The sequence below is a fragment of the Clarias gariepinus genome, chromosome 14 (assembly GCF_024256425.1).
Source record: "Clarias gariepinus isolate MV-2021 ecotype Netherlands chromosome 14, CGAR_prim_01v2, whole genome shotgun sequence".
NCBI lineage: Eukaryota > Metazoa > Chordata > Actinopteri > Siluriformes > Clariidae > Clarias > Clarias gariepinus.
The window spans coordinates 13543170-13569247 of NC_071113.1; the positions used below are offsets into that span (position 1 = coordinate 13543170).

The 26078-nt window shown below is 36.7% G+C and overlaps 2 protein-coding genes across 4 annotated transcripts in view; one reads left to right on the forward strand and one right to left on the reverse strand.

The window, feature by feature from the left end:
* Nucleotides 1-6985: 6985 nt before the first annotated feature.
* nptx2b (neuronal pentraxin IIb) lies at nt 6986-11906 on the reverse strand. Of its 2 annotated transcripts, none has more exons than XM_053511730.1 (5): nt 11263-11906; nt 10025-10244; nt 9588-9829; nt 9207-9386; nt 6986-7309 (listed from the first exon to the last, which is right to left on the reverse strand). In XM_053511730.1, the coding sequence occupies exons 1-5, from the start codon at nt 11686-11688 to the stop codon at nt 7082-7084; spliced, it is 1296 nt and encodes a 431-aa protein (XP_053367705.1). In that variant the 5' UTR covers nt 11689-11906; the 3' UTR covers nt 6986-7081. The 2 variants fall into 2 exon arrangements, with proteins under 2 accessions (XP_053367705.1, XP_053367704.1); XM_053511729.1 differs by having other exon boundaries at nt 9588-9832.
* Nucleotides 11907-19651: 7745 nt separating this feature from the next.
* Nucleotides 19652-26078, forward strand: part of trrap (transformation/transcription domain-associated protein) — a 75129-nt gene continuing 68702 nt past the window's right edge. For both annotated transcript variants that reach the window (XM_053511122.1, XM_053511123.1), the window contains exons 1-10: nt 19652-19698; nt 20455-20615; nt 22445-22494; nt 22605-22715; nt 22836-22940; nt 23050-23133; nt 23222-23278; nt 24500-24625; nt 25240-25317; nt 25514-25602. In XM_053511122.1, the coding sequence (XP_053367097.1) occupies nt 20516-20615; nt 22445-22494; nt 22605-22715; nt 22836-22940; nt 23050-23133; nt 23222-23278; nt 24500-24625; nt 25240-25317; nt 25514-25602 (800 nt within the window). In that variant the 5' untranslated portion in view covers nt 19652-19698; nt 20455-20515. The remainder of the gene's footprint in view (nt 19699-20454; nt 20616-22444; nt 22495-22604; nt 22716-22835; nt 22941-23049; nt 23134-23221; nt 23279-24499; nt 24626-25239; nt 25318-25513; nt 25603-26078) is intronic.

Below are 26078 nucleotides of genomic sequence, written 5' to 3' on the forward strand. Positions count from 1 at the left end.
AAGGCTGGGTTCACCCTGGATGAGGTGCCAATTCATTGCAGGGCAAACACACTACAGGCAATTTGGGAACCCCAATTAGCTTCATGATTCTGGACTGTGGGGGGAAACTGGAACACCCAAAGGAAACCCACCAAGTATGGGGTGACCATGCAAACTCCGTGCACAGAACTAAGGTGGAAATTAAATCCAGAACTTGAAGGTGCGAGGCCACAGGGCAAACCACTACACCACCATGCCACCCTATGTGCAAATGTTGCCATTAAATAGATGGACTATAACAAGCACCAGAACTGATACAAGAAGATTTGCAACAAAATTGATTGTGCAGATTAAACAGAGTAGCAAAATATAGTCTGTGGAAAACGTCTGTACAGGAGTTCAAGGACAAGGGATTTGCAGCACGATCAGTTTGCTCATTTGGGATTTTATCTATTTATTTTCCTATATATTACTGTATCTATGTATATCCCTATATATTTTGTGTAAAGAGATGCTGTGGCACCATCTATTGTTAGAAATGCTATATAAAAAAAAGAATCTGCAAAAGGAAAAGGCTGAAATATATAGTGTGTGGTGTGGGAGGAGGATATTTTTTGACACTTTTTATTTAATTTTAATGTAACTGCTGTAGAGAGATTGCACTGATGTGAGATCATATCCAAGACCTCACGTGCATCCTGTTGATATTTCCTTTTAATGTGTGAGGCAATACATACTGAACCGGATATTCTTGGCCTTTCTGATCCTCAGACCTTGTTTTTTACAGTGTTGGTCGTACAGTTAGTTACTGGTGTTAGTGGACATATTCATGTGTTTTGGATTAAAGCATGATAATCTTTTTGGGAGATACTGTGTCATAGCCTGTTTCTTAATATTTTCTTAACATTGGTGTTGTTTTACTTTGGCCCTTTTTGCCATGAATGAACAAGAACCACCGCAAGTGCAGTTTAATATGATTGAATTTATGATGGATATTGTCACAATGCAGTTTTACAACAATCTACAAATTTTGGAGAAAAATTTTACATCTAAAAGTTAATAATTTTTTCACAGGATCAGCACTGAGCAGATATTATCTGGGTAATAGACCCTGGCATGGTGGTGGTGTGTGGTGGTGTTGTTAAGTACAGGAGCTCTTACTGTAAATGCCTCCATATCACTACTGTGTTGTTAATAGTGCGCCCACAGTCACTGTTTTGTTGCACAGTTATTGCTAATTATCTCAGTGGTCTGGTTTTCCACCTTTGCTGCAAAGCCACCTACCTGAATAAAGAGATGCTGGTATTTTTGACCTTGATGCTGCAGTGAAGATCATTGCTGTCATTACTTTGATCAAGGAGCGAATGTAATTTGGCAACACAGATCACAACTGAACAAAAAGCTGTTTCCCAGAATTTTGTGTACTAGTAAACGCAACATTTTACAAGGAGCAGGCCTGAGATATAATGCACGCGGCAGCATAACTCATATACTTTTATTAAAAAAGGTTCGGTATAAAGGGAAATTGAAATTTACAAACAAAGGTAATGCAGACTCTACTGTAGCCATTTGACTCTGTTATCTTCAGTCTCTACAGCAGACTGCAAATATTAAAACATTTTATATATAGTACAGTTTTTATATGTTTTGTTTATAGTTTATATATGTTTATACATGTTATATATGCTAATATAAACAATTTATTTACTTTCCTCTAGATTCCTCTAGAGTTTGAGTAACAATTAACATGAGGCTTATTAATAATTAGTCATATAAATGAAAGGATATTTAAATTAAAAAAGACGATGTAATGTGAAAATGTTTCTATCTAAACTTTTTCAGCAGGTGTATAATAACTGCTGCACACACTTTCTACATTACAACAGTCTTTCCAGAGATTGTCTCTAAGGCTTTTTGCAGGATGTCCTTGAGCTTTGTGCAGCCGTTTGAATAAGTCTCTTAAACCTTACAATCCAACTCAAAGAGCAACGTCATTAGCTTTCAGCGATTAAATGTCCCAGGGCACAGCTTTCTTCACTTATAAATATCTCTTGTTTGGGAATGATGAAAATTAAAATGTGTGGGTGATCTATGAGTCGATCGTGACTCACCATAAACTAGTCGACTTCTGTAAATAACACAACGAACAAATTGTCCCAGAACTATAGGCCTCAAAAAATATCTCCTGTTAAGCCACACCATCTTCTTGATCGGATTATTAGGCTTAATTCTACATTCATTAATTAATGTAGAGCTGTGTCATAATGATTCTCTTCATCTTAGCTGTGAGTCAGCTGATTTGGCCTTGTGTCTCTCTGATTAACCCAGTCATCTTCATCACTGTCTGAGCAGAACAGCCCCAGCATAAAGCTTTAAAGTATGCAGCACAACTAAATACCTAAAAAAAAATGTGAATACTAATATGTTCAAATGAACACTCTCAGCAGGGTCGAGGTTCTCCCTGTACTTGTTTGGTTTCTTTCAAGTACTCTGGTTTCCTCCAACAATCCAAAGAATTGTGGGAGCACATTAGGTTAATTGCTGTTCCCAAATTGCCTGTAGTGTGTGTTTGTGCCCTGCGATGGATTGGCCCCCTGTCCAGGGTGTACCCAGCCTCGTGCCCTAAGTCTCCTGGCAAAGGCTCTAGGGCCCATGACCCTGTCCACAGGATAAGAAGTATAGAAGATGAATGAATAAATTAATAAATGAATGAATGGGCACTGGGACATTGTTGGTATTAATTAATGTGGAGAAAGTTAAATTACTTTAATAATATGACATTGGACCATTGTGGACTACATGACTTTTTGATAAAGGTGAAGGAATTCCCCATTACACAGTGGCGCACAGGATTTCAATTAAACATTTAATAATCAGCATGTAGTTTTTTACTCTAAACCAAAATACATTTTAAAAAATTTTATATTGCTGTTGCTAGGTCTTTTTCCCTACTGTAGCTGATGCACTGACCAGACCTTGACCCCTGATCTTTACTGCTGCTGTCTTATGTTCCTGCTTGTTTTTGTGGCATTTTTACTTTCAGTTTGCTTTCATTAAATAAAATACCTCTCAAGCCAAATAGGCAAGTAATATAACCCTATATTGCCTTTAGTGTTCATCCTGCAGTCATCAATAAATACATGAGAACCCCTTTCACTTGCTCTTATCTTTCTGTTTTGAGGCTTATTAGTGGTATAAAACCTGTGGGTAAATCCTCTGTATTTACACGGTTATTTGCCTTTTGATTGTTGCCTTTGATTTACAGTACTGTATACACACCTACCTGTTTTTATTCAGGGAAGGAAATCTGCAATTCTGCCACAAACCGGGTTTTAAATACTCTTTTGAGCCTTTTTGCATTCCTGAGTGTACAAGGTGGTATCAAAAAGTTTTAAGACAAGTTTTGTAGCATGCCAACAGATGGCAGCACAAGCCTGCATATACAGTAAGTGATCTTCATAAGACAGTGTGCCAAAAGACAATGCCCTGTGTACATCAGGAGCTGTGCAACTGGTGCTATTCTGATCACATGTATTACCATGTCTGCTATTTCATCATAGATAGCAAGTTAGAACAAAGAGCAAATGTGAAATTCTGTGTGAAACTGAATGAAAAACTGTGGAGTGATGCTGCAATGAGTCGTTCCAGGTGTTTTGAGTGGGATGCGTGCTTCAAGAGTAAAAGAACATCACTGAAGGATGATTTGAGGTCAGGAAGACATTAAAGAAGATCAACCCACCAAAATGTCTAAACCATTCTCATGATAATAGTCAGAGGAAAATCCACAACATTGCTGCCATTGTGGCATGTCATACGGAACAGTCTAGGCAATCTTCACATTTGAACATGCACCATGCTGCTGACCAAGGAGAAGAAAGAACATCACATTAAAGTCCACCAAGAACTCCCACAGTGTGCTTTAGGTGACACGTCCTTCATGTCGAGGATCATTACTGATGACAGGACTTGGGTGTTTGGCTACGACCCTGAGATGAAGCAACAGTCTTTATAGTAGAAGAGCCCATCATCTTCTACGGCAAAAGCGACCCGATCTGTCCAATAACTTTTGGTCCTTTATAATGCAGAACCTGTAATTTCAGCACAGTTCACCCAATTTGGGTGTAAATACTCTCAAATTAAAGCTGGCATCTGCACTTATGCATTATGCTTAATTCAATTTGAACTCCAACCTATTGTGCTAGACAGCTAAACCAACATTAACAATAACATTAACAAAATAGACATGACCGTATATTATTATACATCTTACATTATTTAAAATTGTGAAATGCAAAATAAGCCTTACAGATTGGTGAAAAATTACAGGATAGTTTTTTGTCCACTAGAGGGTGAACTACACCAAATTAAATCAACAAGTTAACATGATCCATAAGTGGAAAAATAAGAAAAGAAAAAAAAATTCCATTTCATGCTTTTAGTGAGCAGCCATAAATTATCTTTTATTTGCAGGCATTGAATTTTAACATTCAATACAGAAGGGCTTTCATTTGCAACCATCTCCATGGAAAAAGAAACTGAGCTTCTGATTCATCAGACCTGATGATGACTGGTACATAAAAAACTGCTAGTCATACTGCCTGCAATTTGTCTGTCTCACACATGGAACATGGTTTAATTAACATCTCGAAATTCTCTCTGCTTTTTCCAATGCATGAAATTTCATTTATAATCACATTAAGTACCAGAAAAAAGCATAAAGCAGCTTCATTTTGTCCATCTATGCCTCTGTGTAGTCAGTATGTGTGTGTGTTTGTGGGTCCTTTAGTTTTTTTCTCCTTTGCTTTGTTTCTCAGTTTTGCTAATGGCCATGCCTCAATGCTTTTTACAAGCGTAAGTTTGACTAGATACATATTTTTTCGTACCTGTTATGAATGTACTTTATGTGTGTATAAATTTTATGGTTTTTCAGTGTTTTATATTTGAACATAATATTACATAATTAAATATTATACAGTATAGGCCCAGACAATTCAGCTGTGACTTGTATTTGACATATTGCTTTATAATTGTCCGAACATTTGTCTAGTTAACTGAAAAGTGCCATTGAATAAATGCACACTGCTAGAGTGTGCAGGAATTAGTCCAAAGATACAGCATTGGCTGGCCTTAAGGGAATAGGACCTGCCCAGTGCCAAAGCTCATGAGACAATTATAAAGCAATATGTCAAATACAAGTTAGCTACTGTGCAAGGGAAATTGCAACGTCAGTTGGGTCAGAAAAACCTTTGTTTTGATTCAAATCAACTATCAGTTTTGCAGATATGGAAGTACAGCTTTAGGGTTTTTTTCACAAATGTTCATATAGTGTTGTTTAATTTTGTTAACAGCAGTCTAAGCATTGGCACAAACTCATAACCCTAAGGCTTTTCATATAAAGAACAATTGATCAGTGCATAAAAACAAAACCCCAGAGGCAAACCTGAACATAAAGCACAAGATTTTAAACACACATTCATTTTTGGATGCTCTACTACTGATTTATAGAATATGTCACCAATTTGTGGAACTAAAGTAAATTAATTTGGCTGTGCTGATTTATGATAGTAATTTGTGAAAAAAAACAAAAAAAAAACAGATTCATCCAAAACATTTTTACACACTTCAGGAAAAAGAAAATAGTATAATGTATATTATAATAAAATAATATTCATAATATTCTTTTATTATTCTCATAATGTTATCATATATATCAATATGAATATTTATTATATTTATTTTAAGTTTTCTTTTTCTAAAGTGTGTATATTTCTTGGCTGACACTGTAGTTTCCACTGACACAGAACAATTTTTAGCTGCAATGAGCTTTGACTTCACACCAGCAATGCAACCTACAGTACAAGTGCACACACACTCACTCATCCATTAAATCACTGTGACAATTCAGAAATGCTACATTGCATGTCTTCGGATTGTACAAAATGCAACCTACACACAGACAGACCGAAGGTCAGATTCATACCCTAACCATACAGGTTCAAGGTGGCAATGCTACAGTAACAGCTAAGCCACTATGGGTTTATTAATGTAATATTATGTAAAAATAATTAACTAAATACACAGCCTTGCCATTTTAGAAGGGTAAAATTCTTGGGATGCATCAAGCAAAAAAATTAAGGTTAAGAAAAGAACCCCTCAACACATTATCAAAACCTGAAAGCATAGTGCTGAACTATCAATGTGGTCGTAAAAAAGTCATGAATGCAGATCACTTAAACACTTTGTAAAGTTGCATCAGTAATCAGTACTCAACAGTAAAAATCATAGCTATATGAAATGGTGAAAGTAAGAGTTTTTCCATATACACACAAAGTGATGAGAGCTGTGTAGCCTTAAGTGAACCACTTGTTAGTGAGACTAATCAGATAAAAGGCTTCAATTTGGTAGGAAGCATAAGGATTAGACTTTGAAGCAATGGGGGAAAAAGGTCATGTAGTCTGAATAGTCCAAACTTACCCTATTCCAGAGCGATTGGAGTGTCAGGGTAAGAGGGTAAGTGCATAAAGCAATGCATAGTTCACACTGGTCAGGCCTCAGGAGGCAATGTTATAATCTGTAATTGCTTGACTTGGTCAGGTCTAGACTCAGCAACATAATGTGGTAATAAAGTCAGTTGATGACCTGAATGTACTGAATAACCAGGTAATCTTCCATTATAGCATAGCATATACTAGGCTTCAAATTGTTGTTCTGGGAGTGGTTCTGGGAGCATAAGGAATCATTTTCACACATTAACTGGCCACCAGTGTGACAAAAGTCAAATGTACCAATGTATGACTTTTTTGTGCCCATGCAATGTAAGTCCTAAAAAAAATTAACTGAATTAATGAAATAAATAGTTGCTCTGCTTAAATCTTACCTCATGTAACGTCTCTACATCCATGACAGAAACATAGTAAACCAGTAACATACACAAACAAATCCACACTAATTAACTAGTGAACTCAAATAAATGACACAATTTTAATATTTATTGTAGCAAGGCCCACATACATATGCTGTAACATAAAATACAAAAAAAAGACAAAATACATACTGCATTATGCAACAGAATCACAAAGCACAAGGAGACGGATCTGAGGACTTAATTGTCAAAAAGACGATCTTCACATAACTCAAGTGGCTCTTTAGATGCACCACCGAACACCTCGATGTTGCTGTCAGACCAGGCCACCACATTCCCAGGCACGTATGAGGAACAGTTTGCCATGGTGCTTATGTCCACATGTCGGAGAACCCGGTCCCACATGTTGAAGTGACTCAGCTCACCGACAAAGGCCTGCGTGGCATCAAAGCGGCCCCCAACCACGTCCTGTAGAGCCCATAAACAACAAAACACATTAATACAACAGAGCTGTAATTATTCCTTTTTTAGGAATAAGGAAATACTGGAAGAGGGTACAGATAGCACAATACTATATAAAATAATACATTATAACATATGCACCTGACAGTGTCATTTACACCCCTTTGTACAGTACATAGATACTGTAGATAGATAGATAGATAGATAGATAGATAGATAGATAGATAGATAGATAGAGTACCTTATACATACAGTTTATTTATTATTTATTAGGAATATTAATGCTGAGTAGAGCTCTATTTATTTGCTCTGAAAACAGCTTAATCTTTTAAAGTCTTTAAAGTCTTGATTATACAAGATGTTGGAAAAATTACTTCCTACTGCATCATGCAATTTCTGAAGACTTTTCCTGCACTTTCCTGATCTACGGCATCCCAAAAATTATAGAAATACTCAAATCAGCCTGTCTGTCATAAACAATCATGCCGTGGTCAAAATCACTAATATCACATTTTCCCACATTCCGATTGTTACTATGGATACTACCCAATGATGCTAAACCATATGTACATAATTTAATGCATTGCACTGTTGGGACATAATTGGCTAAATAGATAACTATGTGAATGATTAGGTGCTAGGTGTTATCATAAAAGTGCTTGGTGAGTTTGTGTTAGAATTTGAGCTAGAAGTACTGTGTAATTTTTAAAATTATTAGATGTAATTCCTCTGAGGAGAACTGCAACTTCATGATGACACTACTTTAAATGCCTTAGTTCTAAAGATAATTTGAGAACTAGACTAAACTCCATGTTCCATGTTATGTTTTATTTACTTTTAATTCAACTTTTTTTTTCGAGCACAAGTGTGATTTTTCCACAAAACACAGGCTTTATTGGCTCTGCACCCCTATCCCAAAATGTTTATTTTGTAACATCTGCCTTGGAGAGTTTAAAAGCACTGAGTCTCTTCCTGTAATCTCAATATTGTGCGAGACTTTGTTTCATTGCTCCATGGAGAACGCTTTTATATTCCCAAAAGGTGGCACAGTGGTGCAGCAGGTAGCATAGCTGCCTCACAGTTCCACAGTCCCCAGTTGCATCCTGAGCTCAGGTTACTGTCTGTGGGAAGTTTTACATGTTCTCCCCATGTCTGTGTGGGCTTCCTCCAGTTTTGTGCCACCTCCCAAAGACATGGAGGTGGATTAGTTATGCTAAAGGTCATGAGAGATGCATCAGTCTCTGAATGTGCACTGATGCTTCATCCAAGGTGTATTCCCAAAACATGACTCATGCACAACACTCTTGAAATGGACTTGGGTCCAATGTAAACCTTTTCCAGAATAAAGTGTTTACTGAAGATGACTAAATTAATATTTTTAGGATTGTTTTTGTTGATGTCCCTCTTTATTTCAGGACTGATTCTGAGTTCTGTAGGGTTCAAATAAAAAACAGTTATTGAATTACACCGATTTTGGTCATCATTATAATAAAAGCACTGTCCATGACGCGTGAGTGGTACAACAGAAATGTGTCATCCAGACATTGTGAGTTCGATTCTGTAGCCAGGATTCTAAAGAGCAGATTGGCCATGCATTCTCATTGGGGAGGCATACTCGCACTCCCAAATCAATCATTAATCCCTAAAAACCCTAATGTGGAAATCCTGGCAAAGGCAGACAGGGTTTTTGGGTGAAATATCTTAGTAAAAAACCATGATTCTTAAACCACCAGTAACCACTTTCTCTTGTTTTCCAGTCCTTTTTTGCCATGAACACAAACTCTAGGTTCAGTGTAACAAATTAAAATCTATATTAAATGTTATGCATTTTATCACCCTTCTTAGACAGTAACATGGTTTTCACATTTTGAAAATGAAAATACATGGTTGCCACTATTCTCACCTGTTCCTGGCCCAGAATAAGGACTCCATCAGGTTTAATGGGGTGCCATGGGGCCAGGTTTTCCCCTGATCCTAGTTTCTGACCATCCTGGTAAGTCTCCCACAAACCATCTCTTGTAGTCCATGTAATGCAGATATGGTGCCATCTTCCATCATTCACAGACAGAGGTAACTGTGCGACCTCCATAGGGTTGGAGGGGGAAGAAAGCACACAACTGTGTGAATGTGAACAATGACTACACCCAAATTAAAGGTTAATATGTAAATCTTATTTTCAGCTATATGTATTTTTCAAATATTTAGCAGCATATGATGTTTTTAGCTTAAGAAGACTGAAATGCTCTGAAGGATATAGCCTGAAAAAGAATAGGCTAATATTTACCTTGTCATTGATGAGTAGCTCTATTGGATTGTTGCCCCATTCAATCAGTACAATCTCGTTTGCCTGCCCAGGGACACCATATGAAAAAGGGGTCCCAATGCCAGGACTGGCACTGGACTTGAGCCACATGCACACAGTAAATGCATACATTTCTGGCAGGCTCTTTTTCACTCTGCCAAAAAGGTAGTTTGTGCGCAGGGGTAGGGAGAGTTTAAAATCCTCAGGGGACTTGAATCCTGTACCTGCTGGCAGAGAGTGTGAATTAGTAATAGGACACCTCTGGTGGGAATCATAGTTTTCTCTATAACAGCAAAATATGCTTTAACCCTTCCAGTGCCATAGACTTTTAATTTTCTGTCAAATTCACCTTTATGACTGAATAAAAAAACTAAAAAGTGACGCAATAGACCTTAAAAAGTATAAATAGTCGTGAATACCTTTCTCTAGGTCAGAGATTCGGTTAATAAGGGTGTTAAGGGTGTTTTCTGTTTGCTGACGATGAACAGCTGTCTCGTTATACAGCTGTGATTTCTCTTCCTCCAACTCATTGACTTTGCTCAGGAGCTGGCTCTCTAGATCTCCCAGCCTACGTTGCAGCAGTTCTCGTAACTCGCTGGGAAATGGAGCTCCAGAGAGGCTGGCTCGCATCTGCTGTTGCTACAAAAAAAAAAAAATCATATACAGAAAATGTTACAAATCTGAGATCAGAGATCAATTTAACCCTCATCTGGCAACACAGCATACCTCAATGACAATTAAACAAATGTATAAAATGAAATAAAATTCAGTTCATCATATTGCTTATGTTGTGCTAAAAAAAGGATTCATCACTCTATCCTGCACAAACCTGAGCCTTATATATGTTTATTCAAAAGAATTGCGAAACAAAAAATGGATAAATCCATTTCAATCATTTAGCCCGACAGATTCTATTAAAAAAAGTCCAATTAATTTATTCACTTCGTTCTTCATCTTTCATCTGTAGAGTAGGACTGATAATTAATTGTCATTATTCACTAATTATAGTGCTGTGAGCGTTTGCACAGGATAAGAGATATAGATAGAATCAGGTTGGGGATAATCCCTGTAAATCCTCACCTCCTGCACTTAATTAACCAAAATTAAAACCTCAAGTGTTGTTGGACAGCCTTTCTTAAAACAGCTAAACTTGTATGATATATAATTGACATTATTAATTGGGCATAAATAAGCTTATACTGTTACACATACAGCATATGTCATTTTAAACAAGAGAAAACTGTATTTTATAATATTTCATCCATCCATCCATCCATCCATCCATCCATCCATCCATCCATCCAGAACCTTTTTAGTCTAACTAAGGACTGGTTATCATTCACACACTCATTCACACACTGTGAGTAATTTGGTAACACCAATCAGCCTAATCTGCTTCTCTTTAGCCTGTGGGAGGAAACTGGAGTACTCGGAGGAAACCCACCGAGCACGGGGAAAACTTGCAAATACCACACACACAGACCCAGGCAGGAATCAAACCGGGACCCTGGGGGTGCAAGGCGATAGTTCAAATCACTAAGCCACTGTGCAGCCATTTTATAATATTTATACAAATGATTCGATCTGGAATCAGCAACACCTGTATTATACACTAATGTGTGTAAGTGTCCTTAACTGTGGGAGCAGTTCCTCTCACCTCCAGGTTTTGAAGTCTGTCCTTTAGACTCTGCATGGTCTTCCCCAGCGCATCCAGAGTTTCATTTGGATCTCTCGGGACATCATCCATGGTGTCTTCCTTGCCATTCCTCCAGGATGAGGACTCTTCAGCGGTGGTCTCACATTGAGACAGTTTGGATGTCAGATCTTTGATGGTACCCAGCTGATGGGTTATTGTCTCTTGTTGGTGGAGAACAGTCTCCCTGAGCTGCATCACTGTCTTCTTCAGTCCTTCACTCTGGATATTCTGAATGAAGTCCGTCTGGACGGGACAGCTCGGGTCCTCGTCCACAGGAATCACCGTGCAGAGAAAGCGTGTCTCCCTGTCCCCCTGGCTGTGCATCGCTTTCACGGTAACGCAGATGTTGGAAAAGACGCACAGAAGCAAAACGGCAGGACGAGTCATTGTCAGAGATAAAGATATAATAACTGCAAGGATAATAAAGCTGCTGCTGCCGCTGCTGCTGCTGATGATGATGATGATAAGGTCCAATTCAGAAAATTAGGGTAAACTTTTCCCTGGATTTTCCCATGCGCGCGTACTTTTGAATCATTTCCTCACTAAACAGCACTTCATCAGTGAAGCTGGGTTACAGTCTGCCACCTCTCCTCTCCTCTCCTCTCCTCTCCTCTGCTCTGCTCTGCTCTGCTCTGCGCTTGTACTGAGACTGAGATTAAAGCCTCCACTTCCCCTCCCGGTAGGTTAATAGTACAGTAGCCTGTTGACGTCACCACAGAGGCGCGTAAAGTAATAAACCAATGAAACCAACCAGTGAGGAAAGAAAAATATGAATTTATAGAAAACGATAAACAGTATATCATTATTGTACACTACACAGTTGCACATACCCCAGACATTCATGGACATTGTACATTGCACATTCATGCAGATTATGGAAATGTATGGACCATGGACATCTACACACACATGCACATTTGCACACTTCCTGGACATTTCCACTTATTTCCATTTGAATTCATCTTTATATTTTCTTCTCAGTGTATAGATAAGTTTTTTATATTTCTTATATATATATTTATATTTTGTTCTATTTATTTTTGTCAACTGTTTTTACCTTTGAAGGTCACAGGCGGTTTGCACTAACTTAACTTTTTAAGCATTTCACTGCATCGTACTGTGTATGACTGTGTATGTTACAAATAAAATTTTAATTTGAATTGAATTTAAATTTATCATTGCTGTCAGTTTACTTTATGAGCAGTCCCCTCACAGTGAGTAATGTTTGATATGAGAGGGGAGACTGGGATCAGATGTAAGTGACATGGTGCATGGTGCACTCACATGGTGCATGACAACAAAAATATAGGTTTTAGCAAAGGTAGGTTTTAGCCTTGCTTTCCTGGGAAGGTCTTCATGAGAGCCAGTTTCGTCAACAACGACTGTTGTTGTTATTGTTGTTGTTCCATTCCATATGTGGTATTTTATGTTTCAGTTTTGAATCTCCAGTATTGTTATGGAATGCAAAAATCAATCACAAAACAACACATTCATTAGAATTCATTAGGTGTCCAAATTTTGTATCTAATTTTTATAGTCATATGGGGCAATGGATGTTTAGAGGCTATCATGGCTGCCTGACATTTCTGGGGTTGGGAGTTTAAATCTGGTCTGTATGTTTGGAGTTTGCATGTTATCCTTGTTCCTTGTTGGTTTACTGTAATTACTCTAATGCTTTTCCCATAGTCCAAAGCCATGTGATGTAGGCTAATTGGGGTTTCCAAATAACTGTAGTGTGTGAGAGTGTCCAATGTCCTGTGCCCAATGATGGGTTACCTCCCCTCTTTTGGGTGTCTCCTGCCTTGTGCCTGAACGCCCTGCGATTGGCCCCAGCAAGGGCCTTAGAATGTTGTAATGAAATATATTTGCAAAGGACGTAAGAACGTGATATCTCCTCTTTTAAAAATTAAGAATGCTGCGATACACTCACTCGACATTTGCATTTACATCTTATCCAGAGCGACTTACAAAAGTGCTTTGAATTAAGCAACACTTTCTTTTTGTTTTGTTTTTGTGTAACTCATATGGAGTATTTGTAGATAACTTGAACAAACTAAACAGTGACAGCAGGACGTTATACAGCAATATATTGTAATCTGTGCAACCAGGCATTTGTCACAGGCAATGACATTAAAGGTCAGTGAAGTACAAAGTGAACACTTTACCAATCATATCAGGTTTAAAAGTTTATTCATCCAAATTGTGGGTTAAGGGGGAAAAATCAATTTCCTGTAAATTCTGTAATGGAAGAGAGAAAGCCAGTGGCATGCTGTGAGCTGACATTTTATACGCACCCTTTTAAGTGTAGTTAATATTAAAAGTTCTGTTTTTCTATCAGAATATTATTTAGAACTTACCCAAAATGTCAAAAAGGCAAAATGATATGCCTATAGACTGTATAATACAAAAACTACAGTTGCATTCTATTCAAATGGCAACCTGTATACAATTAAAATTAATCTTTATTAGTGAGATTGCTTAATGATGTTATGGCAGTTGTGTGTGTGTGTGTGTGTGTGTGTGTGTGTGTGTGTGTGTGTGTGTGTGTGTGTGTGTCTGCGTGTGTGTGTGTGTTTTGTTATCAAGACAAATTAATAATATAGATTAAATAAATTAATTAAACTAACATTTGTTTTAGTCTATGGCTATTAGAGCTTTAATAAATAAGTGGTTTTATATATATTTTGCATGTATTGGTGTATACAGTATGTTTATATGGTTTATTATGTATGGTGTGTGTATGTGTATAAGACATATTGTGACTAAACCCTTTTTTTCATTTGGAGAACAATTTTCAGATTTAAATATAACAGCATCTTTTGTACCCTGTGCATAAACCTTGCTGTAAGCAGCAGAGTGACCCCTGGCTCGGCTCTCTGCAGAGGCCACTGCAATGAAAGGTGATGCCAGATGCAGTGTATGTTCCATCCGGACACTGCTGAGTTATCAAAATTCTCACACCTTTCATTCTAGGCTCAGGATATTAGATACAAAGAAGAGAATACAAGGCTTGGTTGTATGGTTTCAGTATAGAACACATTAAATGGTATAAACATTAAACAATTATAAAGGGTGACCATAAAGTCCTTCCCTGATTAAATCCAATCAATAATTATGAAAGACTATTTCATAATTATTTATTTAACTATTTAAGAGTTAATATTAATATATATTTTTTATGTATTAAATATATGCAGTATATATATAGTTTATTAATACACATTTAAAAATATTTTATAATAATATAATATAGATTTTTTACATGCTATTATAAAAACATGAATCTTATTTTATAACATGGATCAATTTACACATAATATATATATATATATGTGTTTGAAATCTGGGAAAGACTTTATTCTAACCCTGTAGAGGTAATGTTACATAACGCTGGACATCAACAGTGGTCAGGCATGGCAAAGAAGTTGTTTTATAAGGTCAAGCCTTCTAATCTCCTTGTCAGCGTAAAACTTTTGACCACTGACGTCTGCAATATTGTGTAACCATCAGGGGTCAGTCCTCAACTGAACTTATGTTGTAGTCAAGGCAGCAATCTAACATACAGTAACAAAGTAAACCAAACCCGCAATCTGTAGCCTTAATAATTTGATTGATATCCAAACATAATACCCATTGTAGAGCATTTTGTATGAGTTAGGAATGTGTGTTTTGAAATGTTTTTAAAATGACAAATGTTCAAATGATGTTCTGGTGAGTTAATTAATCATGCCCTAATCACTAGTGAATACCATATTTGCTGTTGTCATACCAATGATATTTACACAACTCAGTCCTAAGCAAGCAATAATCAGTTTTTCTCACTACAGTATAAGACCAATATATTGGATGTAATGAATGAGTATAAAACTCTTATTTGTAAATCTGGGTCCAATCAGTTCTTAATCCTGCATTAACGGAAATAAAAGCCTGATATTCTGATTTCTAATTGAAAAACTGAATCGGTCCTATTTTCAGTAGGTTTAAATCCTTGATTCTTGTAATACAAAAATCCTTGTGTTTAAATAGATCGTTTCATAATCTTATATGCCATATTGTGTAAAATTAAATAGATAAAATACCCTTCAGGGATTTTTGTGAAAAGCTTTGAAATGGGTTGTGTCTGCAGCCACAGTGAGCATTGAGCAGACATCCATTTAGGCATTATCACAACAGTGAAAAATGCAATGTTAAATCACACATTTAGAAAATGAGGTTTGCAATAATATCAGTTCTCAGAGACGGGGAAAATGCATGCTGGTGCAGGTGTGTTCATACCGTGGGTCTCCCTTTTATGTAAAAAGAAATCTGGTATTAAACTAATCAACTGCATTTTAATCTTTACAATTCTTAACATTTATATAAATTTTAATCTTTACATTATTTGCATAGTAATAATTTAATGTATAAAAAATAAGGCCTTATGTTAAACAGACAACAGAGTTTTTTCCCCCAAAATACTTAAAGCGCCATACTATAAAATATAATTACTAGCATGAAGATACATTGCTTTAAAAAAAAAAAACATTAATAGTGGTGTTAGAGAGAAAGAGTGCTTTTATTTCTTCGTGTCACTATAAAAACACTATGTTGTTTTTTTCTTACGTCTTATTTTTTTGTAAAATAGGCAAATGTACTTTTGTTCTTTAAATAATCAATACATCCAAAAGTGAACGGCAATATAAAAAGCATGTGTCGTTAGTTTTCAGGAACTGAATAAATCACAAATACGATTAGTCATAAATTAGCTATTCAAATTAAAACATATTTTACAGGATCTCAGGTTGTTGAGGGTCTTTATTTGATCAAACAAACAACATATAAGCAGGCCACACTTTATCTCCATACCGAGCTTCTGCCTGTTTGATCGAGCTAATCTTGTTTGAAGTTTCATTTGCTGGGGGGTCACAGGATGTCACCTCTTCTTTTATGTTGGCACAGCTCAACGTTGAAGCCATTGAAATGATAATGCAACCTTTTCACCATCTGGATCATTTTATTGTGCTCCAGCATGGTTATTCTGATCATGCTCAGTTGTAGGACAAAGTTGGAAAATTACTTTATTAACCAGATGGCTGTTTTATTTTTCCAGTTTTATTTGTTATCATGATCGCTTTTTGTATTATTTTTCCCAGATAAGCAGAAAGGTATTTAAAAATTCAATGTGCTGTGATATCTATATTATTATTATTATTATTATTATTATTATTATTATTATTGTAGTAGTTGCAGTTAAAGAAATTGGAATCGCCATGAGCACAGTAGTTGTAGTGTAGTATATAACTACACGCAGGTCCAAAAATGTTTGGACAGTGACACTATTTAAAATAAAGCAATCAAAATTTAAGAGGTTTAAAAATGTGCCATTTACAATTTAGATTTTTTTTAAATTTAGAAGTCCCTCCATTTTTGCAGTATCCAAAGTGCATAATCACAAATATTAGGATTATTTTTAGTATTTGAATGCAGGAGCTTTATTTCAAAACCATTATGTTATTGTCCAGAGAAAAACATACAAAAATTTTTTTTTTTTTTAAGGAGTTTGTTTTTGAGCGATTCTTCTTTCAGTCTCTCCGTCAGGAGTTAAAATATTTTCTCAGTTGTGTTGAAGTCTAGTGATTAACTCGGCCAAGATAAAAAACCTTCTACTTTACCCCCCCGAATGAAGTCATTTTTTTTGGTCATTGTCTTCCTGTATGATGGCGTTCTTCCCAATCAGTTCTTCTCTTCTCATTAGTTTGTGTGCATTTCTCTGTAAATTAGCAGACAGAATGTTTCTATAGTGCTGTAAATTAATTCTGATACCAGCATGCTTTACATCATCCATAAAGATTAGTAAACTTGTTTTAGAAGCAGCCATGCAAACCTAAGCCATGACACTACTTACCTATGCTGTGCTTGACTGATGGATCATTAGCAGATCCTTTCTTTCTGTACGTATTGGACACTTCATCATTTTAGTAGAGGTTAATCTATAAAGAAACAAAAAAAATTACCCTGCTGTTACAATACTTTTTAAAATGTTTTAAAAAAAGCAATTATGCAAGTTTTAAAATACTTTGAGTATAAAACAACCTCGACAGGGTGCCAATCAATTACAGGGCACATATACTCACTACAGGCAACTTGGGTACCGCATGTCTTTGGATTGTGGAAGGAAACCCACCAAGCATGGGGAGAACATGCAAACTCCATGCACATAGCCCTAAGGCACAAACCGAACTCTCAACCCTGGAGGTGTGAGGCCACAGTGCTAGACCACTACGCCACCTTGCCGCCAAGTAATATACAAATTCTTCAAAATAATACTTAACTACAGTGAGGAAGTACAGGTGCTCAAGTATGTTCCATCCCTACGGAAGACTAATTTGAGTTGAAAAATCTTTTATTCCACAAAGCAAGACCATATTGACATTACATGATGTCACAGTGCTCTTACAGTACATGCTCTTGTAGATTATCCTTACCATATTGGTGCTAATGTAACTGCAAAACTCATGATGAAACCCACCTCAAACAATCTTTCCAACAGAAAGACTAAAAAAAAAAAGAAAAAACAACCTTAGTAGTCACTGCCAACTTTAACAATATGTCTGAATTTATACCGGATGGTGCAAATAACCAAACACATCTATATCAGTTCTTTAAAATCCGTGCTGCCAACACAGCATTGGTCAATAACATAAAAAAATATATATATGTGTGTGTACATCCTTGCTGGTTGTTAACAGGGAGTTACAGCCTCAGACATAAATTTTTTATATGTCTGGTACAGCAAAAATGTTTAATTACTTCTATAACGTGTAAATTTAACCACTACCAGAATATGGGAATAAATTAATGAATGAATATGCAAAAAAATGTAGAACTCTTTATTTGCGTGTTATTAACATAGTAATAACTTAGTCTTAAAAACTAACAAAAACGACCATGAAAAAGATGTGATCATGAGCATTTGTGCAATGTCTTTGCCTGTGTGACCCATTTTTAAATTTTTTTGCTTAGTCATGTTTGTATAGTTCGATAAAATGAAATAAACTTCAGTTCATTATATTTCCTAGGATGTTCTGAAAAAAGGATATGTCACTCTATACTGCACAATCCTGAACCCTATATATGTTTATTTAAAAACAGCTAAACATAAATGTTTAGTATTTTAAGGGCTACACAGAAATGCTTTATTAATAAGTGACATTACTGGAAATCAAATATCTGCTCTTTACAACAGTGGATCAGTGCATATCAGACGATGCATAAACATTTAGATGTCCACAATGAAACACACTCACTCAGTCACTTAGTGAATAAAATTTAACTATGATATTGAGTGGGGTTTATGGTATTGCTTTGGGGCATTCAGAGCTGCCAGTGTGTTAATGATCTCATCATTACTCAGGGTTGCTGCTATTACCACTCACTTACTTGCTGAATCATTCCTTCGATATAACTACCTGGAGCTATATGACAAGAATGAATAAAATACACCCTTAATATGCTACGCAAGAATGCTAGCAGTTGAATGAAAATCTAAATATACTGAATGAAACTTGACATCATTAAGGCACAGACACCTGCCTTAATGACGTCAGGTCTCATTCAATATACAGTGTTTAGACATTCATTCAAAATTCTCAAGTTTCACTGAAAATCTTTACAAATCCATTCAATACTCTCTATTTAAATAATTTTCTAAGTGGCATTGCATGGCATAGAAGTTGTCCTTTGTTACAATCAGTTTATCTTTATGAATAATTTTGAGAGTAGTGGGCGCCCTCATGTGGTTCAACAATAGCTTTACACCGTCAACAGCCTACCTTTGCGTAAAATATATTGAATGTGTGAAAAAATATATTAATTCATATTTATAAAATATTTTACCATTTTAAACGTACTCCGCACTCTGTAAAAACTATATAGATCGTCTATGTGAGAAAAATATTCTTGATATACTAGTATATTTCATGTTTGGTATTTTTGTATGGACAGACATTGGAAGGAGCAGATATTTGATAAGAAGCAGATTTTACTTTTAGTACAGGGCGAACTACAGAGAAATTATTCACTACGTTAAATACAATGAAAATAAAAGACCATTACTTTCGATGGTCTTCTCACTTCTATTACAGAAAAATATCCTTACGCTCAGGACTATATTATCTTATTGCAAATAGCACACATATCAGATTAACAAATATTTATTATCGCTAATGGTGCGGATTGATTAAATATATACATATATCTGTAATATATGGCCATATTAATTTAAAAACATTTACAGAATAAGGTTTTAACCCGACTGGTGAAGTGCGGGATTCTTTTAAAAAATCCTCCGCCATTTTTTATTCGGCGTAACCGGAAATACAAATCCGCAAAAAAACTGCTTCCGCTTTCCGTTAGCTGGTGAGTCTGGTTAGCTCTTTCTTTCTTTTGTTATTGTTTTAATTTGTGCAACGGAATACAATTGCTCACCATTGTAAATATCTGTTTTGTGGAGGTTTTTGTTTGTGTGTTTAAAGACGAATTCGCGGATTTAATTAGCCCTAAAGCTGCTAAGGTAGCGAAGTTAGCTCGGTGCGCGTGTTATTATTCCCAGTGTACAAGCTCGCGCGCCACCGGGTACGCTCTTTGATATGTTTGTTTCACGTCCGCGCGTAAGGGATGAATTATAGCGCGTTTAAACTTCAGTGTACTCTTTCTCTCTCTTTCTTTCCTAACTTCACACCGCAGTGATGTGTCCTTCTTTTCACCGCGGCAGCTCACCCTGTTAGCGCGCTAGTTAGCCTAGCTGGCCGCTCTGCAAGCCTGCAGCTTGGCGCGCGTGCAGTTTAAAGTTGTCTGGTATCCTTGATTAAGTTTGTGCCTTGCTTTTAAAGCATGCTGTGGTGATTATATGTGCAGTGCATATACATATATGTGTATGCGTACGTGTAACCCACGGGAGGTGTGTGCAGTATTGTAAAGCACGGTGTTCTGCACTGCAGGCTGTTTGCGACACCGCCTTACTGATGCATCCTGTGCAGTGCTGGTTATTCGTTCTGTATTCATTTCAATTATTAAATGATCTCACACAGTCTGGTTACGAAGCACATTGCATCTCGCGCGCATGGTGCTCATCACATCAAGTGAGTGACGTGGAGCGTGCGCTTGTCATTGCAGACAGGATGAGTTTGAGCTGATTATCCCACGCACGCCTGACTGAACCGCACGCGCCGCCGTCATGGCATTCGTGGCCACGCCCAGCGCCACCGTGGTGGACCAGACCACCCTCATGAAGAAGTACCTGCAGTTCGTAGCCGCCCTCACCGACAACAACACACGTAAGTATCAAGCATAAAATCCCCCCCATCACACACACACACACACACACACACACACACGCCACTTCTGTTTGGAATCAGAGGGTAAATCTCACGTTGGCATTAATAAATTAGTGACTTTCCCAAACCTTACCGTGTCAGCTTGGTTTTGCTTTCACAAACAAAAGTCTCGCAACATGAAAGGATCCATTTAGTTGCCAACCTTGCACCAGCTAAAGCCAGAAAACATGGAAGTTCCTCATTAACTAATCTTCAACTTGGTGCAACTGCCGTGACGTTGTTTTAACCTTTTCACACCAAGTCATTACATTTATTTAGTTGCATTAGTTAGCCGCGATCTTGTATCGATAACGTGAAAGTCAAGCATTCAATAAACACATGTTCCTTCCTAATACACGCGGGTGAGTCCAAAAATTACCCGAACTCTATCTGTAGAATTTATTTCAATTAACTTTTAGCAAAGACAAATACATATTTTTTTCAAAATAATCTGTTTGCTTTTCAATACACTTTGTCCATCTGTCCCCAAGCTTTCGTATTCCCTCATTAAAAAAGGTTTAAGGCTGAGCTGTGAGCCATGAATGCGCAGCGGACTTTATTTCTTCATCCTTAGTGAACCTTCATCCTCATAGGGCTCCTTTCTGGGGACCAAACAGGTGAAGGTCACAAGCAATATTCAGGATTATAGGGAGGATGCTTTAACAACTCAAAACAAATATGTATATTTTTTAATGCCGATAGTGAGAGCAACATGCCCTTGAATAGCAGTCCTCTGTGTTTAATCTGAAGTTTAGTCCTCAGCTCTTTAATAAGCATCTTACTGTGACAAGCACTGTTGATTGGTGAACTTTTTTCCTGGAAAAAGAATTCCAGGTAACTGTAAGCACCAATTTTTCAAATGATGATTGACTTTTGAACTTTTTCTCAGTCAGCAGGATATTTCTGTTCCATACTCTGCCGTTTACACTCAGACTCGTAGTCATGAATCCATGGCAAGAAAATGTCTCCTAGCTTAGATCTAGGAGATCTAGCTATCGCTTCATATTGTGTTTGCAGATATCCAAACTATTCTTTTTACGCTGTTTTGTAAGTTGTTGCGGCCCCAGTTGTACCCCCAAACCACAAAAAAACTAAACACTGCTTGCTGCTCTTTCTTTGTGCAAATCACAAGTGGCGATCCATTTTTGCTCACATTGCAGTTACAGATGAATTGATATAACCCGTTCACACCTGCACGGCAGTGACTGGGGAGACAGTAGCCTTGAACAGAAAGCGTTGTTAAGACAGTGTGGCCAACAGAAGTTTTCAGATCACTACAGAGACATCAGATCACTAGGTCTGCTTACAGCTCAGAAATAAAGCAAACTAGCGCTTTTTTTAGAATGAGTTGTACCATTTGGTTTTTGAGTTTCGGTTATTGGTCATACAAACCTAAAAAAATTTATAAAATCTATAACTTTGATTATAGAGAGTGGTGTTAACATTTAACAGTTGGTAAAAGACAAATGTGTACCGCCCTGTTCTGCCTGTCCTTTCAAGCTTATACTTATCTTTTTTTTGAGATAAATCGACTGCAGCAGTAATGTCAAGGTGACTTCATCCCCAACCACACTGAAGAGCATATAGTGTATAGATAAGGTTATTAGTCCCAAGTATGCCATGTAGGAGAAGAAGTGATGCTAAGCATGCGCCCAAATGGTTAATGGCCTTAAGTAGGAGGTGTGTATGAGAGAGTGACAACTGTGACAGGTTGTGTTTGTGCATGATGAGATAAGTTGGTAGTGCAAGAGAAACCAATAATATCTTACTCACACACTCTTATGCCACAGAGGATGAGACCAAGCTGAAAATGATGCAGGAAGTCAGTGAAAACTTTGAGGTAAGCCTTAAAATCAGTCATAAATGAAAGCCTCAGCATTTTTTTCCTCCTAGATTGCATTTTAGATTTTTATAAATTTAAAAGTAAAATGATTTGATTTGTTTTTCTAGAACGTGACGTCGTCTCCACAGTACTCAACTTTTCTGGAACACATCATCCCGCGCTTTCTCACCTTTCTTCAGGACGGAGAGGTGCAGTTTCTTCAGGAGAAGCCCACGCAGGTGCTTAATTCTCTCTTCCTACCTAACCACTATCTAAGTTCAGTTACTTTTAACCATAATTCTGGAAGCTCCTCATGGTTTATGCACAGTCAGGTTTATCATTCTAATGTTCTCCTCCAGCAATTGAGGAAACTGGTCCTTGAAATCATCCACCGCATCCCTACCAATGAGCACCTGCGCCCTCATGTAAAGAACGTCCTTTCTGTGATGTTTCGCTTCCTTGAGGTTGGTTTGACTTCACTGTAGTGTCTCTGCACCACAGTCGCAGTATTCACATATTATAGTAAACTATAAGTTACTATAGTAACTATAGATTTTTTTTTTCTCTTCATAGATTGAAAGTGAGGAAAATGTGCTTATCTGTCTGCGCATCATCATTGAACTGCATAAACAGTTCAGACCTCTGATCTCTCAAGAGGTGAAACACTGCATCATCTCCAGCTGTGTTATTTTCATAGCACGGTTAAGCAGCCAAAGCAACTGTTTACTTTTTTGTATTTTAACAGATTCATCATTTCCTGGACTTTGTGAAACAAATCTACAAAGATCTGCCAAAAGTAGTGGTATGTAGCTTGAGTTTTAATTCATAATTCTTTCAGATTTTACAATGAATTGTACTTTGCTTCTTTGTTTGTCATTTTTAAATGAATTGCATTTATATCACAGATCTACTGAGCTCTTTATTCTGGTCAATCTGAAGGTGTTGATTGATTTCCTGTAACAGACAGTGTCAAAATCTTCTATAACAACTACTAAGAAATGGACTTTTATAACAGCGCTCCACATAAACGGATAAAATATACTTATTGCATATTTTGAACAGAGATGCTAAACATTTTTGGGGACAGATTCTATGAAAAATAATCTGTTTTTGCTGACCATTTGCATTGACAGTAGAAATTTCTGTTTGCTTAAACAGGTTTGTATCAGTCTGAAAATATTCACTACTACAGCCATTTTTAATATGAAGCCAATATACTAATTTGATCAAATATTTATGCAGAATATAACTAAATAATGCAATAACAGTCTTTTTGTGAACCCCTTAATTAATAAAAATATAGTCTAAATAAAGGACTTGTATTCAAATTTCAGCGCATGATTAAAATTTGAATAGTCTGAACTAATTGTGTCCCGTCGCCTTATTTATTCCTAGACATTTACGTTATCTTAATAAAGCGAATTCAATTAATGTGATTAATAATGACGACATGTAATCACAAGGGCTTTTAACATGCATGAAAATATGCAGCAAGTTCACCATTCATGCAAAACCTTATGTGCAGTTACAAATGCAAGACAGTTAGCAACGTTGTCATTTCTGTCGGGTTAATTGTGATTGAGAGTCATATTCTGTGAGAAATATTTTTATGTCTCATTAGTTTATAACAGTGGCAAAGCTTTATTTGTTTTATTATTTGAAAAAAGAAACGGTGAACATAACTATAAGCTGATAACAAATGCATGTTCTTAAAAAAATAAAAAGTGTTCATTTTAAGAAACTTAAAAGACGTTTTAATAATACACATTAAAATGTTCTGTTATTAAGATATCTACACAATAGCATTCAGAAGTATGTTTTATTCCAATTTACAGATTATTACATTTGAAGGGTGACAAGATGGAAAAAATGTTTATTACATAAACATAACAGTGGTGATGATAATAATAATTATAATAATAATAAAAGTAATAATTAATTTTTGTTCTTTAATCAGCTAAAAATTGTTTCATGACAATATTGAATTTTAATTGACTGTGTTACACTCTGTCGTTTGTCTTAGACGAGGTACTTTGAGAATCCTCAGGTGATAGCGGAAAACACGGTGCCCTCTCCGGAAATGGTGGGCATGATCACGTCAGTGTTGGTGAAGACCGCTCCAGAGCAGGAGGACAGCGAGACCCGCACGGTTGGTGCCTTTTTATTTATTTTTTATTTATATTGTTAATATTTGAGACACAATGATGAGGGCGATGTGCTTTAGTCCAGAAAATGGTACGTGTGTGTGTGTGTTGGTGTGTGTGTGTGTGTGCTTTAAAAGTACCATCAGTCCTGGGCGCTGAAAGTAAAACTGATAAGATCTGAGTGTCTCTGCTGCTCTGACTCTGCCACCAAAGTTTAATTTACAGGCTCCATTACACTTAACTGAGAATCTGGTGCTTATGCAATCTCTCACTCAGCTTGTCTTATCTCTGTTATTTCTTCTGAATGGCATGTATCCCTTCAGCCACTAGAGGGCGTCCTTCAACCGTGATTGACCTATTTCCTGTCAGTCACAAGTGCTTATGTCTGAACTGAGAGACATTGCATCACCTACAGCTGTTTGATAATCCATTAATGTCCTTTCAAATAGACCCGGTGATCATTACGCTGCATGCAAGGGAAAAGCGCTTTCAATTAATTACTCCTTGTGTCATATTTTATTAGTGACAGCTGGTGCACCATTGAGCAGCCAAGCTCTGTGTTGTTTGAGTGATGTCGTCCCGCAGGGCGTGTCTCATTTGTCTCTTCTCTGTGCTGCAGCATACCATCATTCCCCGGGGGTCTCTGTCTCTCAAGGTCCTGGCTGAACTGCCAATCATTGTGGTGCTCATGTATCAGGTGAGAAAGAAACAACAGAAATTTCTACATCCACAGACTTCTAGCTCATAAAAAGAAAATGATTTTGTAGCACGCCGTACTGAGTGTAGAAATTGTATCCTGTATGCTAATTGGTCCCACGTGGTAAGCTGTACATTCTGACAATGTTTTAAGGCCTTTTTCTTTTTCTTTTCTTTCTTACTTTTTTTTTAAACAGCTCTACAAACTAAACATTCACAGTGTGGTGTCGGAGTTTGTGCCGCTGATCATGAACACCATCATACTGCAAGTGTCCCCTCAAGCCCGGTCAGTTTCCTGTTTTTAAGAAAATATCAGTGAAAAGTTTGGCATTTTCTGGGGCAGGGGAATGTTTTTGGATTTATTTTACTGTGCAAAAATTCGCTTAATATTTTCTTCTGAGGCAGTTTAATAACAAGCAGAAGGTGAAGGGATAGTAAAGCCTAATGTTCTACCTTAATGTTATCCAAGCACAATTGAAACACTAGTGCATTAGTGTAGCTGTGGATTATATAAAGAAGTAAAAGGATAAATATATATATATAAATATATATATATAAATATATATATATAAATATATATATATATAAATATTAGGGATGCACCGAAATGAAAATTCTGGGCCGAAAACGAAACCGAAATTTTTGGATGCACTTGGCCGAAAACCGATACCGAAACCGAAAATGTCTTCATTAAAAAACATGTTTAAAATATTTTCTTTTTGTTTGTATTAAAAAAACTACAAATTAATTAAAATTATTGCA